This window comes from Lotus japonicus, chromosome 5 (assembly GCF_012489685.1).
Source record: "Lotus japonicus ecotype B-129 chromosome 5, LjGifu_v1.2".
Taxonomy (NCBI): Eukaryota; Viridiplantae; Streptophyta; class Magnoliopsida; order Fabales; family Fabaceae; genus Lotus; species Lotus japonicus.
Window position 1 is genome coordinate 53,066,756 of NC_080045.1, and position 20,532 is coordinate 53,087,287.

Here is a 20,532-nt window from a genome sequence, read left to right on the forward strand (position 1 = left end):
AGGATGCACAGAGGATCTATCGACAATTGTTAGTGATGTCTTCACATCCACATCTTTGAAGAAGATGAGATTAATCAAGAAAAAGGTTGCCCCTGCTCATGAAGATACTTCTGATGAAGTAAGACAAAGAAGGGTGCCTCTGATTGATTACCCTCTGTGGTCTCAAGCAGATAATCCGAATGCAATCCTGTGTTACATTGATGATCTGAGGCAACAAGGGTATGAGATAGATGTGGACGAGTTCTTCAGAAACTTGCCACCAGCTCCAGAGTTTGACTCTCCTCCCAAGAAGAAAACTCAGAGAAAAATGGTCTTGGAGGAATCCTCTGAAGAGTCTGATGATCAGAAGAAGAAGAAGAAGGCTGGCAAATCTAAGAGGAAGCACGAGGAACCCACCAAACCAGATGCTTCATCTGATGGTGATGATGGTGATGCTCCTCCTCCTAAGAAGAAAAAGAAGCAAGTTAGAATTGTGGAGAAGCCAACTCGTGTGGAACCAGCTGCTCAAGTAATCAGAATGGAGACTTCTGCCAGAGTTACTCGGTCTGCCGTGCGATCATCAAGTAAGTCTGCTGTTATTGAATCTGATGATGATTTGAATTCACTTGATGCACTCCCCATCTCTTCACTCCTTAACTGCACTGCCACCCAACTCACTCCTATCCCAGAGTCTCAACCAGCTGACCAAACCACATCTCCACCAAATTCACCTAGGTCTTCATTTTTCCAACCTTCCCAACAGGAAGCACCTCTTTGGAACATGCTTCAGACTCCACGTCCCTCTGAACCAACCTCACCCATAACCATTCAATACAACCCATTAACCTCTGAACCCATTATTCTCGAACAGTCTGGACCTGAACCCAGAACTTCTGATCACTCTGTCCCCAAAGCATCAGAACGTCCTGTTCGCAGAACCACTAATACAGATTCTTCAACACCCTATACTTCTGTATCTTTTCCTACCAATGTTGCTGACTCCTCACCTTCAAACAACTCTAAATCTAATCGCAAATTTATTCAAATTGCGAAAGAGAAAGAGTCTGCCATTCCTGAGTACTACCTCACAGTACCTAGCCCTAGGAGATACCCTGGACCTAGACCAGAACGTCTAGTTGACCCAGATCATCCTATCCAAGCAGACCCTCTGAATGCTGCAGACCCTTTAGCCCAACAAGTTCAACCAGACCAAGTTCAACAAGAACCCATTCAACCAGAACCAGAAAACTCAGTGTCTAACCACTCTTCGGTTAGATCACCACACCCTCAGGTTGAAACCTCTGAACCAAACCTTGAGACCCACACCTCAAACGTCCAAACCTTCGATGTTGGTTCTTCTCAAGGTGCCTCTGAGGCTAATAGCAGCAATCACCCCACCTCTCCTGAAACCAATCTCTCCATTGTTCCCTATACCTACCTCAAGCCAAACACTCTTTCTGAGTGCATCAGTGTTTTTAATCATGAAGCATCACTGATGATTCGCAATGTGCAAGGTCACACTGACCTTAGTGAGAACTCTGACTCTGTTGCTGAAGAATGGAATCGTCTGAGTAATTGGTTAGTTGCTCAAGTTCCTGTTATGATGAGTCATCTCACTGCGAAAAGGGATCAGAGGATTGAGGCTGCTAGGCAGCGGTTTAACAGAAGAGTGGCTCTGCATGAACAACAGCAAAGAAATAAGTTACTTGAAGCTGTTGAGGAAGCCAGAAGAAAGAAAGAACAAGTAGAAGAAGCTGCACGTCAAGAGGCTGCACAAGTTGAAAATGCAAGGTTAAAAGCTGAGAGACTACAGGCTGAAGCTGAAGCTCTTAGATGTCAAGCTCTTGCACCAGTACCTTTCACACATGCTGATTCTGATTCCACTCAAGCTCCTCACTCTGCTCAGAATGTCCCCTCTACCTCTACACAGCCAAGTTCTTCCAGACTTGACATTATGGAACAACATCTCAACTCTCATGAGATTCTGTTGATGGAAATGAATCGAGCTCTTAAAGAACTTCTGCGTCGCTCTGACAAGCCATAATTTTTAGGATTTCTTTCGTTTTTCTTTCTTAATTTATTTTACTTTTATTTTTCATTTGCATTATTTGCTATACTTTTGCTTACTCGTCAGTTCTCATTGCATATATATATATATATATATATATATATATATATATATATATATATATATATATATATATATATATATATATAACACTGTGTTTGCAAATATTTTTTCTTTATTAATATCAATCATGTTTATTACATCATACATTATTCCCTATATCTAGAATGGAGGATCCTTCCTCATTCTTCTGCATTCTTGGCGCTGCTCCACTCTCTCCTTCTCCAGACGATCCAGTGAATACTCTATGTTACTGAGTTTGATGCTCAAATAATCTCTCTCCAGACTATCTTCTGTCGTCTTGAGTCTCTTTTCAACAGCTTCCTTCTCTTCTAGCAGATTCAGCTCAAGCTGGCACAGCTCCTGAATCTCCTCCACGAAGCAGAGGAATTCTTTCAGATCTTTCTCCATCTCTGGACCAAGATCTTCTTCCAGCAGTGTCTTCGTCAGCTCTTGTATGGTCTTTGTATCATCAGGATGCCTTATATTGAGGAACATATCTTCCTCAAAAGCCTTCCTACTGAGCTCTTCTAATGTCATTCTGTATGATGCCATTTTCTCTTAATTGGTATTGATCGAGTTGTGAAGCTTACCCTCTTCTAAATCGCTTTATATAAGCTTCATTCTCTCTTTGGAAGTTATTGCTCCTACAGTTTCTCGAGGTTAAGTCCTTGGTAACTGAAGCTTCTTTTTACTCCCGTGGCCGGTGGTAAACGTTCTTCTTTTGCATTAACTCCCTTCTTTAATTCGCTTAACTCTCATTCATGCATCGTTTATTTCTCCATCCTTTTGAAACTTAGACCTTCTCTAAGGGGGAGTACCTTGTACTTCAAGCTAAGTTTTTCACACCCCATTCTTTTTGCTTATGACAAAAAGGGGGAGTACACCCATTTTTTGATGTGTAAGCTGTGTTAGTGTGATTTATTTTTCTTTTGGAGAATTTAAGAGTTCCACCTTTATGACCATAGATGTGTCACTGGGCAAATACAAGGAATACATTTCACTTCTTCTGAAGTGATTCTATTTGACTCTGATACCACTTATTGTTGACTCTGAATACTTATGTGCTCTGATTATTTCAAATTCATCTATGTCATACATTTTCACTCTGAACTCTTATATTATTTAGCTCAGAATCTAGACATTTCTAACGTTTTCATTAAGTCTTAGATTCAGGGGGAGCTATGCTCAGAATCAAGCTGTGACTTGGATTCAGAATGAGCAAAATAAACTATTCACATCAGGATAAGTCTAACTCTATCTCTCTAAACTCTGAGTGAATTTAGTTTATTGTTTAAGAATTGTTCATCAAAATACTTGGTTTTGTCATCATCAAAAAGGGGGAGATTGTAAGATCAAGTTTTGATCGAGTAGTACAACTCTATGTTTTGATGATTACAAGTTAACATTTTAATATGAACAATTATGCTACTCTAACGTGTTTTTCTGAGTGTGCTATTTACAGGCTCTGACCTCAATTTATCTCACACAAATCAGAAGCACTGTGCTTAAAGAGTGACCCAAGCAACGCTTTCGCAACATCTATGTTCTCTCTGAACAGTAGAAAAGCTTCAGAAGATCTGAAGCCTTACAAGCTCTGATATGGACTCAGTCACTTGAAGTTCTGAAGATCCAGACGTTCTGACAACCCAGACACTCTGAAGGTTCAGATGTTCTGATGGTGTAGAAGACTATGAAGATCCAGAAGCTGAAAAGTGGAAACTCTGATGTCCAGAAGCAAGATGACTCTGAAGACCATGTACTTCCCTCTGAGTTCAGAATCAGAAGATACAACGGTCAGAGGATCTCTGCTTCCCTCCGACTCTGATCATCGAGCTTCACAAGTTCCAATATGAAGCCTTCCTCTGATCAGAAGTCTACTAGGTTAAAGGTCAAGTCACTTTCCAAAGTACAAAAGCAAATGTACTATCCTGACGACCTACCTAACATTCTCAGCCACAGCAGAAGCTGGAATTTCCAGAACTGCCCTCCAACGGTAGCATTCTCATGCAGCGTTCAAACCCTAATCCTTGGAGTATAAATAGAGGCTGAAGATTGAAAGATGTGGTTGGAAGAATCTCACACGCGCAAGCTATATTCAAAAATCTTCTAAGCATTCTTTCATCTGAATTCATTGTGTTTACTATTAGCTTTTCAGAAGCAAATTTCTTTGTAAACATTCTTTCTTAAACAATTGTTTAGTTACCTTTAGGAGATCAAGTTTGATCGAATCCTAGAGAAGACTAAGAGAGTGAATCTTAGTGTGAGCTAAGTCAGTGTATTGTTAGTCACTTGTAGGTTTCAAGTGCAGTTGTAACATTTACCTGATTAGTGGATTGCCTTCATTCTAAGAAGGAAGAAATCACCTTAACAGGTGAACTGGATAAGCTTGAGTGATTCATCAAGTGAACCAGGATAAAATCCTTGTGTGCTTTTCTATCTCTTATCTTAAGCACTTAGTTCTCGAAAGATTTGTTAAAATCTTTAAGGTGGAAGTTTTATTCTGAAAACGTTATTCAAACCCCCTTTCTACCGTTTTTCATACCTTCAATGTGTTCGTGCAGAGGCAGAGGAAGATTAGGAGGATATCTCAGTTTGGATTTGTGCGGTATTCATCTTCGGAGCTTGCATCTCGGGCGATCAGTCTCTTGAGCGGTGCTCGAGTGGTTGGTTCGGTCTTGAATTTCTCTAGCGAGACTTTTTGCGATATGTGTGTTCTTGTTAGAGAGAGGAGGCGCTCAGAGCTAAGGTCTCCCTTGAGAAATTTGAGGCCTTTCCTTCCTCAAACGGTGGGAGGTCTTTCTTTTCCTCTTGGAGGGATGTCGTTGTTCGGGAAGCGAAGGCTCGGTGTATGGCTTCTTTCTCTAAGGATGAAGAGAGGATTATTTCCAGTCTATCAATGGTTTTCTCGTCGTGCTCAAGATTTCTGATCACGACTCGTTTCCCAAAAATTGTTCTTGATAGGAAGATTAGGAGGATATCTCAGTTTGAATTTTTGTGGTATTCATCTTCGAAGCTTGCATCTCGGGCGATCAGCCTCTTGAGCGGTGCTCAAGTGGTTGGTTCGGTCTTGACAATGGCTCTAGCGAGATTTTCGCGATATGTGTGTTCTTGTTAGAGAGAGAAGGCACTCAGAGCTAAGGTCTCGCCTGAGAAATTTGGGGCTTTTCCTTCCTCAAACGGTGGGAGGTCTTTCTTTTCCTCCTGGAGGGATGTCGTTGTTCGGGAAGCAAAGGCTTGGTGTATGGCTTCTTTCTCTAATGATGAAGAGAGGATTACTTCTGGTCTATCAATGGTTTGCTCGTCGTGCTCAAGATTTCTGATCATGACTCGTTTCCCAAAAATTGTTCTTGATGGTTGTAGGGTTGTTGTTATTTTGGTACTAGAAGAGGAGGTTGTTATCCCTCGTATAAAGGTTACTTCGGTTCGTGATGGTGGTTGCATCTCTGTGAGGGTTATTCTTGTTTTGGTTTTCTCTAGTTTGTTTTATTTATGTTTCTTTAGGTTCTTGGTCTATGGCGTTCTATGGGTATTTTGTTGTTTGGTCTTTCTGGTTTGCACAGCTGGGTTTTGTTTCGATTTTGGTAGATTTCGTGCGGATTGATAGAATCTGATTCGGTTGAACTTGTCTGCCAGTGTTGTTCGGTGCTTATTTTGACGTTTTGGTGGGTTATTTTTTTGGCGGTAAAAGATGTGATTATGCTTGTGGCTTTTGTGGGTTTTTTATGTAATAGTTTGATTTTTGCTAGTTTGATCATTGTACTCATGTTGAGTGTTGAGAATTCAAGTGTGAGCTAGAGTCCCACATTGGTTGAGAATGAGTGAAGTGAATACTCTATAAGTGATGTGACCCATAAACTCAATACCTTAATGTTTTGGATAAATATGTGGTATCCAAATCTCTTGGTGGTTTTTAGTACTAGCACATTAGTGCATGATCTCATGCTTTGAGATACCTCTATTTTTCCAACAAATTGTATCAGAGTGAATGGTTGTGTACCCGTGATTACGACTCCTTATGTCGAAAGTCTTCTTAGCGGTATAGATAGGTTGCGTGTCCCGTTAACGTGGTGAAGCGAATGATAGGGCAAGTGTTAATAGGCGGCGTGTCCCGCTAGCGTGGAGGGAGAGCATGGTAATGTAGTGGTGACTCGTATTTGAGGAGAGAATGTTAAGAATTGAAGTGTGAGTTGGAGTCTCATAATGGTGAAGAATAAGTGATGTGAAGACTTTATAAGAGATGTGATGTCCAAATATCTTGGTGGTCTTTGATGATGGCCTATTGGTGCATGGTCGCATGCTTTGAGCTCCTCCTATGAGTTGAAGTCTCACATTCGTTAAGAATGAGTAAGGTGAAGACATTATAAGAGATGCGTGACTCATAAACCAAATGCATTAAGATTTTGAGTTCTCTTAGTGTTTTGTTTCCTTTACCCATAGGCTCTCTATGTCTCCTCAACAAGTGTTATCAGCGTCGATAGTTGGTGTAACCATGATGATGACTTATTGTATCGAAAGTCTTTCTGATAGTGTCACGACTAGGCGGAGTGTCTCGTTGACGCGGTGAAGCGAGTGGTGGTGCAAGTGTGGATAGCTTCAGGGGAGGAGCTGAGGAGGAGTATGGTGATGTGACGGTGATTCACACTTGAGGAGGAGAATGTTGAGGATTCAAGTGTGAGTTGAAGTCCCACATTGGATAAAAATGAGTGAAGTGACTTTGTAAGAAATGTGACTCATATATCCAACGTCTTAAAGTTTTTGGTTAAGATGTGACATCAAGTTCTCTTAGTGTCTTATTTCTTCGACTCATTAGCTCCCCCAATCTCCTCAATATTATTGTAAAAGGTTGTTTCTCAACTTTATATATTTCGATGAATTTTCCCTTTTGAAAAAAAATCTCGCAAACTCCTACTATAATGTGATGATAAAACTCTCTCTTACTTTATAAATATCTTTAAACATAATGACATATAAATTAAGAAATGTAAGAGCCTGTTTTGTTTGAGAAAACATTTTCTGTTTTCATTTTCTGATTTCATTTTCTGAAAATGATTTTCATTTTCAAATTTTTAATATTTAGAAAACACGTTTGGTTCAACTTCCCCATTTTTCATTTTCTGAAAATGCAAACATTGAAAATGTGTTTGATTCAACTATTTTCAAACTAAATAAGAAATAAATTTTATATAAAAAAGATATGTACACAATATTAATGATTTTTTTTGAAAATCATTAATGAATAATTTACATGTTTACATTATATATATATATATATATATTTATTTATTTAATAAACAGATAAAAATGTTTGTATATATATTTTATCATATTTTTCTATTAGAGATTCATGTATATTGTTGATCTATTTGTTTTTTCTGTTTTTCTAATTTTGATGTATGTCGTCACTCATTCGGGAACGATTATTACAATCTTTTTTTGGTTATAGGAGGAAGATTAAAGACATAACAAAACTAACTAGATGCATCTAAATAAAGTGAAGCATAAACATTAGATGGAGGGTTACTCCAAACACATCGCTGCGAGCCCTCACTAGCCGCTTCCCTTGCCATGATTAATACAATCTAATAATATATATCTTTTTCTTTCGGAAAAAAAATACATATTTAATATATTTACCAAAATGATTAATACAATCCTCTTGACATGCATCTAATCATTAATTTTATCATTAATTTATTTTTTTTATTGATGCAATGCAAGAGTCAAGATTGCAAACCAAAACCATTGGTGGAGTCTCCCACAAAATGGGGTGCACCGGTGTCCCTTACAAAAAAACTTTCATAAAAAGGGGGACACAGTATGTATATGAATTTTACACCGTAGATATATTAATTAAGTATTTAAACGGTTTAGATTAAAGTTATGGATTTACTAAATTGCCCTGCCTTTCACTAAAACAATTCCTCTTCTTCCTTCCTGGTTATGGTTGTCTCGTCCTACTCCACTCACAACAATGCCGCTTTCCACCTCCCACCTGTTTCTCGCACCGGCAACCCAACTTCTCTACCTTAGCATAAACTTAATTTATTGGAGAGCATTTTGACCCTTTCTATTCTCCATTTCAAACCCTAATATGTGGAAGAATATGGGTCTCTCACTCTCTCAGTATCAGCTTCGTGGTGGATTTCATCCAATATCGCATCAACTGAGAAAATATTTCAGGCATGAGGGAAAAGGGAGTCCAATTCAGAAAAGTTACTTCCCAATTTAATGAATCAGAGCAAAACAACGTCAATAACTTGGCTTTGTATTTGTTGATTTTCATTTTTAAATCGGTGTTTTGGTTCCAATCTCTCCTCTGTTTTCTTAAATTGATATTCTAGAGTCTTAATTTTTTAATTCAGAAAGAAGAGTGAACCCAGATGAGAGGAAGGGTTAGAGCTATATGAAGACATGATGTTAGGAAAAAGGAAAGAAAGAAGAAACCACACACGAAGAGAAGGAAGAAGAGAAAATTTCTGGGTGTCGCCCACTGAAGGTTATAACCGCCAGCAATGCATTAGGGATAAATTTGTAATCTTACTTCAAAATTATGGGGGACACAAGTGCACCCCTTTTTATGGGTGACACCATAGACTCCCATCAAAGTAACGAAGGAACAACAATGCAAAAAAAACAAAAAACGAAGGAACAGACATTTAAAAAAAAAAAAAAAGTAACGGAGAAACTATTTCAAAAGTCTAGGTTCGAACTCGCTACTTGGAAGAAGAAAGAATCTGTTTTAAATAAAGTTCCCTCTATTCACAAAATTGCCACCGTGTTTTACCATTTTCATTTTCTCAGTGTTTCACAGAAAACGTTGGAAACGATTTTTATTTGTTTTCAAATTTAGACCTGTTTTCAGAAATATTTTCAGTGGAAACATTTTCTAAAATGTAAACAAACACATTTTCAGCTCTATTTTCAATTTTCAGTGGAAATGGAAATAGAAAACAAGTAAACCAAACAGGCCCTAAGCAATCTGTTCGCTCATGCACAAAATCTTTTTGAAATTTTCAACATACCCATCTTTTTAATCTATTACCTTTCTATAATTATATGCTTGTTGCTAAAACATGAATGCTATATCACATGACCTATAAGGTGCACTGCACACACAACCAAGTATATTTTAAAATAGGAGAACGATTAAAGCTAAAAAAAGTAGCAATTTTATTTTTATATTTAGAGTTAATGACTAATCAGATTCATTCGTGCATGATAGTGCTTTTACTTTATCGTGAGCTAAAGCATTTTCCTTCCTAAATAACATCATCAGTTTTAAATTGAAAGTTTTAAACAAGAATATTTTTATAATATACTTAAAATTGAATGATAAAAGAATTTATTATTTAAATTCTATAATGAATGCCTGAAAGAACATTTGTTAAAAATAAATAAAAAAAAGTATCGATAGTAAGTACAATGCTGATTTTTGTTTACCTTCAGCGGGTACCTTTTATCGCACGCATCACTTTGATGATTATGAAAGACATACATACGTACATAAAACTAACAATATCTATATGCAAAACATTTAGATTTGAATATTCTATGAGCTAGGATGTAATTTAAAGAATAAAAATACCAAAAACACCAGTTAGTAATAAAATGAAAGATACATTATCAATTTAAAATGAATGCTTATAAATTCGCGTCTCCTATGTAGCTAGATAGTAGAAATTTCCCTTGTAAGGTGAAGAGAGAAATTAATTAGCTACTAAAGGCTTGCAAAATGGAGATCCAAGAGTCATGGCTGGATACGAGGTTCACTTGCAGCAATAGCAATGGCGGCTGTGACAAGCTCAAGGTCGATCGATACAAATCCGGAGCAACTCATTCCCTCCAATGTTTCAGGGTCCTGACAAAAAACGTTGTCCTTGAAGGTTGGTCGGAGGTTGAGAAGCGCTTTGACGGGTTGGCAATTGAGGGAAAACTACTCAAGACTCGCTTCAACGAATGCATAGGTACATATTAATTTCATCATTACTTTCACATTTGCATTGTGTATACCACATTTGAGTATTTGCTTATGCAGTTTAATTAAGTGTTTATGTAAATAATTTTTTATCCTATGAGAGTTAAAGTTGTAATTAAGTCTTTATATTTTGAGTTAATTTTCAAGTACTTAGCTTACAAGTTTATTAAAATTATAAGCTCGCATGCATACATTAGTGTAAATGTGAGCTTTTGTTCTTGCTTTTTACGACCTGAAACTGCAAATTAATTGTTATATAAATGGTTCAATCACATTAGTTCTCTCTCAATGATTTAATAAACTCTTATTGAGACTAATGTTATTGGTGATTTTAATCTGGGTGGAAATCGCAATTAGGAATGAGCGAGTTGAAGGATTTTGCTTGTAAGTTGTTTGATGCATTAGCTCGTCGTCGAGGCATAACATCAGCTTCCATAACCAAAGATGAGTTGCGTGAAATTTGGGAGCAGATTACAAATCAAAGCTTTGATTCAAGGGTTCAGACCTTTTTTGACTTGTGAGAGTTCCTTTATTTTTTATGAATTCCTTTTCTCCTTCCAATTATATTTTTATGATTCAAACTATTTGAATATTCACGCTTGTATTGTCCATAAACATTTATTTTAAAAACTTAAGCTGTTAAGTAAATTGTGCATAAATAATTATATTGTTAATTTTTGTTCAAAAAAAATTATATTGTTAATTCAGTTCTGATACTATATTAAGAACAAATTATAAAAAAACTTACGTTATTTAATATGAGTCACGTGAAGATTTTATATTAATATTTCTAACATATACTTCTAAGCAAGTTTCATTATATGAGTAAAATAGTAAAAAAATAAAACAAATAAGAATAGTATTATATTTGTGGATTAACAAACCAATGGACAATGGTTATGGATCCTCATGCTCCTAACATGAACCACTTTCAAAGTGGGCCAAAATCACCAGTGAAACTTAGGGGATATACTAAGTTATACCTTTTTGACATAAAATAAAAAATAAAATATTCACCCCATTACTCTGTTTGGTAACTCTTTCAAAATAAGAGTTTAGAATTACTCAATTCATTATGTAGAGCATAAAAGACTAATTCATAAATTATAAATTTCGTTATAAAAGAAATCATGAAAAGTTAAGTTTAAAGGATATGAAACCCTTCACTTGAGGAGGAGGAGGAAGGGGCAGAGCTCGTCGAACACTACCGTCACAGTGTGACTCCTGAGTAAAGAGAAGAAAATGTTGAATTTTTTAAAACCATTAAAATGTTGGACTGCAATTTTTTTTTTATTGAAAGACTCTACTTTTCCTCTTTATTCATGATGAATTTTCTTTGTTGTAAACTTACCTCATAACAGGGTAGACAAGAATGCTGATGGACGAATTAATGAAGAACAAGTAAAAGAGGTAAAAAAAAAAATATTACTGTCATTTTTCATATATAAGAATATGTGAATCCTTAATTTTTTAAATTGGAATAGGGAAAACGTCAACTTGTTACTAAGTCCGTGACCATTAGACTATTGGAATACAAATTTCATTCTTTTCTCTTTGCATTGTCTAGAATTGGGTGTTTTAAAACTCTTGTATAAGGCCTCTATGAATTTTTAAGGCTAGGTAAGTGAGTGTGGTTGTGTAACTCTCTTAGTCCTAGAACTTTTGTATATGGGTTGGAATATTCCTTGTACTCCTTAAGGTATTTATAAGTTTCTGTTGTTGTTTAAAAGCAAAATTTGAAATACTAATTTCTATATGGTAGATATCTTATTTTACTAGAGACTTGTGGAAGTTTGAAGATTGTTGTATTTATGATTCATTTTACAGATTATCTCCCTTAGTGCTTCATCTAATAAGTTGTCAAAAATACAAGAACGCTCTGGGGAATATGCTTCCCTTATCATGGAGGAGCTGGATCCGGACAACCTTGGATACATTGAGGTTTGTACTCTGCACACAAAATAATTGAAAACAGATCAAGTTGATCAATTAGAAAATGGACTTGTAATTGGTTTGCAAGTAAATAATGTGCGATTTCATGCAGTTGTACAGCTTGGAAATGCTTCTATTGCAAGCCTCAGCACAATCAACCACAGATAGTAAGGTGGTGAGTCAAATGTTGAGCCAAAAGTTTGTTCCTACCAAAGAGAGGAACCCCATCAAGCGGGGGCTCCAAGCACTAGCATACTTTATACAGGACAATTGGAAACGTATTTGGGTTATGGCCCTGTGGCTCTCTATTTGTGTAGCACTTTTCACTTGGAAATTTTTCCAGTACAAAAACCGTGCCGTATTCGATGTCATGGGATATTGTGTTGTAGTAGCTAAGGGTGGCGCTGAGACACTCAAATTTAACATGGCCTTAATCTTGTTTCCCATCTGTAGAAACACCATAACTTGGCTCAGAAGCAAGACCAAGTTAGGAATGGTAGTCCCATTTGATGACAACGTTAACTTTCATAAGGTAATATAAATTTACATCATATTTGTTTCACTTTTCCCCCTTTATGATGTTACTCACTACTAAAACCAAGTTACCAAATATTGAACACTATAATAATCATGAATAGTAGTCAAACATAGGATGAAAGTTACATAATGTTAGGATACTAATCTAAGTTCCATTCGACTATAGGCTACCCTGTGAGTTCTAATATCCATTGATCACAAGATGAATATTCTAAGAAACATCAGTTGCACTAATGTTTTATAAATTATATTGAGAGAAGAACAAAATCATAGAAAATAATGTAGCAAACATTTACACATTTTTTATATTTATTTAGGTTATCGCTTTCGGCATTGCAATTGGGATTGGATTGCATGCAGTTGCACATTTGACTTGTGACTTCCCAAGGTTATTACACACAACTGCAGCAGAATATGAACCTTTGAAACCATTTTTTGGGAAGAACAAACCCGACAACTATTGGTGGTTCTTGAAAGGGACCGAGGGTTGGACCGGAGTGCTCATGGTGGTGCTTATGGCCATACCTTTTATTTTGGCTCAACCTTGGGCTCGTAGGAACAGACTCAAACTCCCTAAACCTTTGAAGAAACTCACTGGTTTCAATGCCTTTTGGTACTCCCATCACCTTTTGATCATTGTCTATGTGCTTCTTGTCATTCACGGACACTTCCTTTACCTTAGCAAGAAATGGTATAAGAATACGGTATGTTGTCTCATTCATATACTCTCATGTGATAACTTCAAACATGGCATTGTTATGTTTTTATCTGTATATCATAACCATTGAATTTATGAGATCTTTTGAATATTTATGAAGAAAGATAGACACAATGTTTCACTTGACAATATCACATGTAACGTGAGAAAATTCTAATTCATTATCATCGATTTGGATTCTCTATGTGTAGAATTCAGGCAGGCGCTCTTTATTCCCTTTTTTTTTTTTGCTTGCAAATATGTTTTTCATCTTATTGATTGCTGAATTTGGCTTAAAAAAATTCTCTGATATAGACGTGGATGTATCTCGCCGTTCCTATGATACTATATGAAAGCGAAAGGCTAATTCGTGCTTTCAGGTCTTGCTTCAAATATGTGAGGATTCAATCGGTAAATATTTTTAAAAATCTTCACTATCTTTTTAAATTTATTTGTGTTATTAATGGTGTTGTGAATGAAATTTCAACGTTGTTCTTTTTAAAATCCAGGTTTCCTGGTACACAGGAAATGTATTTGCATTGAAAATGTCTAAACCACAAGGATTTAAGTACATGAGTGGCCAGTATATTTATGTTAACTGTTCAGACATCTCCCCATTTGAATGGTATGCAACTAATTTAATTTAAAAATTCCTATTCCTATTGTTATTATTTCCATTCATATAGAAAGGTGACTTGATTATGTTATACTGGTTTCTTTCATCAGGCATCCCTTTTCTATTACATCAGCTCCAGAAGATGACTACTTAAGCGTTCATATTCGAACTTTAGGTGACTGGACCTCTCAGCTGCAAGCTATTTTGGAAAAAGTAAATCTTCTACAATAGCATTATGTTTTTTCAAGAGATTCTTATGATGTTACAAATTGTATGTTTCTAATTAAATGTTCATGAAAATTCCTGGATCATCTTGAATTGATACAGGCATGTCAACCATCAAGTGATGACCAAAAATGTATTCTACAAGCTAATACATTAGCAGACACCAGCAAACCAAGGTATGCTAAGTTGTATTTGATGGTTGGGTTTTAGTGCAACAATGCCACTCACTTGTATGGATATGTATTGGCTTGATCAACATATGTTTAGAAATAGAAAGGTGAATTATGTTTGGATATTTGTAGTGAAATTATGCATGTCTTAGGAATGATTTCTTTGTTGTGACTTGTGAGTAACATTTTAGAAAAGGTACAATTGATGTCTTGTAAAGGTTAATAGTTGCAGCCATGCAGGTGCAGAGCATCATATATAGTTCCCCTAATCTCTTGTGGTTTGAAAACCCCCTTTTTTTTAAGGTTTGACCTCTGTATTTGATAAGGTTCTATGCTCTGGTGTTGGCTTATGTCTAGTTTTGTGTTTGTAAAATGAGTCTGAATGGGTATTTTAGTACCTCTTTTGATTACACACATTTTTACTTGAATTTTCAATAATAATACTATTAGATTGGTCTATATATCTAGGATGGAATTATTTTATACCACAGGGTGTGTTGGACAACTCCTTATAAAAATTCAAGCAAACAAGTGGGTGTAATTCCCAACACACACAAATTGGTTCATCTAAGATGATGTTATTTAATATTTGAGGTAAGTTAGAAAACCCCTAACTCAAATAAATATTGCAGGATTCCAAGGCTCTGGATTGATGGACCTTATGGGTCTCCAGCACAAGACTACAAAAACTATGAAGTCCTCCTTCTCGTGGGGCTAGGAATTGGTGCCACCCCTTTGATTAGCATACTCAAAGGCATGCTAAATAACATTAAGCAGCAACAAGACATAGAAAATGGAGTGCTCGAAAGTAGAGTCAAGACTAACAAGAAAAAACATTTTGCCACCAAGCAAGCCTATTTCTATTGGGTTACTCGGGAGCAAGGTTCCTTCGAATGGTTCAAAGGGTTGATGAATGAGATAGCAGAGAATGATAAGGAAGGAGTGATTGAGCTTCACAACTATTGCACCGGTGTGTATAAAGAGGGAGATGATGGTTCTGCTTTGATCACAATGCTTCAATCCCTCTACCAATCCAAATATGGCGTGGATAAAGTTTCTGAGACAAGGGTCAAGACACATTTTGGTAGACCAAATTGGCGAAATGTCTTTGAACATGTTTCTCTCAAACACCCTGACAAAAGAGTCGGTAAGTATTGATTTTGTTCTTTTATTGCTTAAATTTAACTTATAAGTCTTGCATAGCTAACTTCTAATAAACTAATTTATTTGTAGGTGTTTTTTACTGCGGGGCTCATGGATTGATTGGAGAACTAAAAAGGCTTTCCCTAGACTTTTCAAGAAAAACCAGCACAAAGTTTGATTTTCACAAAGAGAATTTTTAGACACCTGTCATATTTTTTTCCCTTTCAATGTGACAATACATAGATATATATAGTTCATAGTTGGATCAAATTTGCAGTAGAGCTACATGTTTAGCTAGGTGCTTTTGCCAAGTGATATTGTCTTCACATGTAGTATGAAGTGGATCGTGAAGTTGAGTGCTCTTAGATAAATCATCAATTAACTATGAGTTATCTATTTATGTAATAATTTTGTAGAATAAATATGATTTTTTCCTCTTTTCGTTTCTATCATTTTATTATATGCCACACTCAGATACTCGTCTAAAATGCATGATTTATACCTTATTTTTCTCATGTTTTTACACTTAATTGTTGCAATTTTTTATTCATAAATTTCTTAATTAACTTATGAATAAACACTTGAACTGCTTTCTCAAAAGCAACTGCAGTCAAATATCTATGAGCAAAATTGAGACTTAATATTGCAATGAAATCCGCTAGTTTATATTTAACAGGTCATACAATTTCTATATGTCAACATCTTAGCGGTGTAAACAGCGTATAATACCAATGATGAAGCTAATCATCTTGTATCTTTTGTTTATGCTTCTTGATGAATGTTATTCAGCCTTGACCACTTGTTAATACCATTACGAGCTATGTTAACCTACACATAATGATTTCATCATGTTAATCATTATACACTTAATAGGAATGTAATAAAAAATTGAAGAAATCAATTTAGTCAAATGCCTGCTCGTCCCAATCAGTTTTGTAGGTGATTATAGTTAACACTATAGTTTGAACTAGAGATCCAAACAACATTTCAATCCAAATTCCCTATGAAAGTGAATATGGATTTCTATAAGGATTTTTTGATGCGGATGTTAATGAATATGGACCATTTTAATGCAGGTGGTGTGCCTCAACTTCTATTATAATGAAAACATTACAAAAATATAAGAGCATTATTCGTAATCAAACAACACACAAACATAACTAAGACACCTCATCACCACAATATACCAGAATTTTTTATAGAATCATACCGGATAAATCAATTTATCAAATTACTTTAATACATACTCAAAAAATGTCATTGTATTTTAAAATGATTTAAGAAATTTATTTAATAAATTAGCCTTTAGTACTATTTAATGGCCAATTTATAGACTTTATCTTCAATGGTAGTATCTAATGTTAAATACATGCTCATATGAGTATCTATTATTATTGGAGTACATATTCAATTCTAACATAACAAAGATGAGTATGTGGGAATAGATACTATACACGTATTATACTTGAAAAATGAGCTTGTATTTATTACAAGCACTTACAATTAATTAAAATGGAGATAAATAATAAAATATACAAATGTGATGTTGATGGTGAGATCCACTATATAAACTTTTAAGAGTTGTTGGATTGGAGTAAAAAGTTAGTAAAGTGGTGTAGATGATGTGACATTATGGAAAATTGTAAAAATGAAGTTTAGGTATTTTAGTGGGTGCGTTTAATGTGCACCAGTCAATTAGATGGTGTATCCATACACCATCAAATTTCTGTGGGAAAATACCAAGTTGTCCCTGTCTTCTACCTTCCAACCCTAGTAGAGTATGTCTATGTCAGATTCTGATTTTCCTCCTATGTCGCCGACTACAAATATTTCAAGAAAATTATCCGCGACCGTAAGCCCTCTCTTCTCTTCCCAGACCTTCCTTTATCACTATCGATTCATCAAATTCCTCATTTGCTTCATAACTTGCTTTCTTTCGTTCCATCAATATATCTGCACTAGCAAGAACTTCCTCATTTGTTTAAAACATGCTGATTTTGCCAACTTTATCTTCATGGGATAAACTATTTGATTTCTGCGTGATGATATTGCCTCCAGGATTATTACATGAAATGGTCAGGTCAGTAAAAACAGAGGATTCAAAATCAACTTGGAAGGTATATTATGATGCAATTAGTTCTAAAACCCAACATCGATAGCACCACAGATCTGGGTTCTTCCACCTGAATCATTTTCTTAAACTGATTGAGGACAAATTTGAATGGTGGATGGCGCTATGTGCAGTAGGGGTGGAAAACCTGCAATTGATGAATCCAGTGACTGGGCTGAAGACGCTGGCGGAAAAGGACGGTGGAAGAAAGGTTGTGGAAAGCGAAATCTATGGGGGAGAAACTGAGCTGCTTTATTCGCCGCCGTCGCCGCTCACCTCCTCCGCAGCAACGCCGATGAAGTTCTTCTGTGTGAGACCCAAGTTTTTAAGCTTAGAATAAACCGATAAAATTCCTATTCACGATTAGTTTCGATGTAACGTGAAGGAAAACCTGAACAAGTGTTTATCAAATGGAATTAATTTATGAAGGAGAAAGTTCAGGAAAAGGCTAAGGATAGTATTAAAGTCGATATAGGTTATAGCGCAAGTAGTATTCGCTTATACGTAGGACGAGAGCGTTAGTAAACGACTAATTTGCACTTAAAGACACAATGGAAACTAATTCCAAAAATCTTCAGATAAATGTTAGAACTTCTCTTAATCTTTCCATGACAAGCATTTCGATACGAAACCCTGAAATGTACGAACGTCCGATTCTAGTTCTCGGAGGTTTGCCGAAACTAAATCCCTGATAACTCAAGAAACTTAAAATAAACGGTCGATGAAGACTTTTTCTATTAGGAGCTTCAAACGAAGATTTCACACGCGTGCACCTATTTATTTCGAGGTTTCTAACCTTTCTTCAGAAAGAAGTTTTCTCATCCGACATCAACTGCAAAAAGTAGTTTTTCGGGTAAAATAGATTTACACCGACTTTGGATCGTTTGTCTTAATTCCAAGAAACCTATTCTGAGTTTTGGAATTCTGTCGCCAGAACCTATCTTAGAATTCACAGAGGAAGGCACAGGAAAAATTGGAATCGCGAAATTTTCATTTTTCCGCATTTTCCATTAACTATAAATAGCTTGAAAAAAATCAAAAAAATTCTCACCACCATTAACACCAAACCCACGAGCTTGAGAGGAGGAGGGGGAGAAAAGATTTTTTGCCGTTTCTTGCCTGATCGATGCACCGTTCATTGCTGCTCGAAGACCTCGAGGTATAGATGTTATTCCTTACTTATGATCGTCAATTCTGTCGCTTTTCTCTATGTCTTTCTGTGCTCAAAGTTTTGAGCTTTTCGTAAAACTGTCCAAATAACTTGATTTCTCTGTCTAAACTTATTCCCTGCATGCCCAAGAGCATGTTTAGCGGATTACATTTTGCCGAATCTCGCCGAATTGCCGCCGAGTTTCAATTCTGCTCGAAAAAACCCATTTTTGGCCAAAGCTTCGTCCTTTAGACTTAAAACTCTCGACTTAGCTTAGCGCTAGTAGGATTAATTGTCATAAACGTCGTTGGTGACGTCCCCATCTAATTTGTTTTTCGAAATTCCAATTTTGAAATTCCGAGCTAAAAACACTGACCAAAATACCCCTGCGACAGTTTTCGATCCGATAATTTTTCCGAGCTTTAATTCGCCTTAGTTACGACTAATGATAACCTAGGAACCAAGTCTGATCGAAGAAAAAGCGGCGCAAACAATTAGTGTGTGTGGTCGAGAGCACCCTTTAATGGGGGAGGAAATTTCTTTTTTCGAAAACTTGTCTTATCGCGTTAGATTATCGTACTTCGAAGTTTATGATGCTTCGTGTAACTTTAGTAATTGTTGTCTGCTGAGTTTCTGACTGATTGTGATTGAATTCTGTGGTTTTCGCTCTAAGGTTCGTTTGAGGAATTCCAAGGAGTGGAAGGAGGAGATTGTGAAGGAACGCTACAGGATCACACTGGAGGAGCTACAGGTGAGGGCTACTCACTGAATACTAGATAATGCTTTAGGTGTCGATGAATTTGACTTGATTTACTGTTTATGCACTTGATTGTGATTTACTGGGAAATGTTTTCTGAGGCTTCGGCTGACAATGATGATTATTTATCGCTGGATTTGTTTTTGATATTGATTCACATGCTATGTGCTAAATGGTTAATCTAGGATGTGTTGATATTGATTCACATGCTATGTGCTAAATGGTTAATCTATGATGTGTTGATATATGTGTCATGAATGTTCGATTGTGCCATTTGATTATGCAATTACACATATATCTGTTGTACGTCAGAGTGAGGATCACGGGCTGTTATGCCACACTTATCATGAGATTTTGGGAAAGTTTGACGGGACGAACGGAGGTTCGGGCCTCGTTATTGTTTTAGTGGATCGAGACCTTCTCTGGGAGTTACTTGGGATTATGCGATCTTTCAAACTCATAAGATTAGAGATAAAACTAAATGGAAACTATTTTACAAGGTAAATTCATAAGACACTAAACAACCTCTGAACCCTTTAAATAATGATAACAATCTCAGATGAAAGCTTAGGGTTTGAATATTAGTTTTGGAAAATGAGAAGTGTCGTCGAATCCAAGTTTTGGGGAAACTAATAAGTTTCTGAGTATGTTGATACTCTTTTGCTCGATGAGCAGTCTTGTTGTTTGGCTATCTAAAAGATAAGCCGGGAAACGGATAGTTTCCGAGTATGTCGATACTCTTTGCTCGCTGAGCAGTTTTTGACCATCGGATGGAGATGAGTCGGATGATTCGAGAAGTCATCATGAGATAATACACTTTTTATAATTAATTGTCTTTTGTCGCAGAATCGACATTTACCTTAGGGTATTCTTTTAAGAGACAATAAGTTAGCTAGAACACGTGACGACGTGACGAGTGAGGTCGGAGACGTTGTTTGGCTAATCACTTTGCATTCATGCACACATTTTGAGGTTTATACACGGTGGGATGCCGGACCTCGGTGGATTCCAAAATGGTCATAAGACCCGGATTTCCACATAAGAACACTGCGGTGATTCTTAGTAGCAGACGGAAATGGCAGGCCTGCGGGTATACTGCTGATCTGACTA

General features: G+C 36.3%; 1 protein-coding gene across 1 annotated transcript; it reads left to right on the forward strand.

Moving 5' to 3' along the window:
* Positions 1-9,786: 9,786 nt before the first annotated feature.
* LOC130716612 (respiratory burst oxidase homolog protein B-like) lies at positions 9,787-15,852 on the forward strand. Its single transcript, XM_057566584.1, has 12 exons — positions 9,787-10,074; positions 10,443-10,602; positions 11,447-11,495; positions 11,913-12,026; positions 12,130-12,549; positions 12,872-13,258; positions 13,567-13,662; positions 13,761-13,876; positions 13,978-14,080; positions 14,195-14,268; positions 14,895-15,409; positions 15,496-15,852. The coding sequence occupies exons 1-12, from the start codon at positions 9,843-9,845 to the stop codon at positions 15,603-15,605; spliced, it is 2,376 nt and encodes a 791-aa protein (XP_057422567.1). The 5' UTR covers positions 9,787-9,842; the 3' UTR covers positions 15,606-15,852.
* Positions 15,853-20,532: the final 4,680 nt, after the last annotated feature.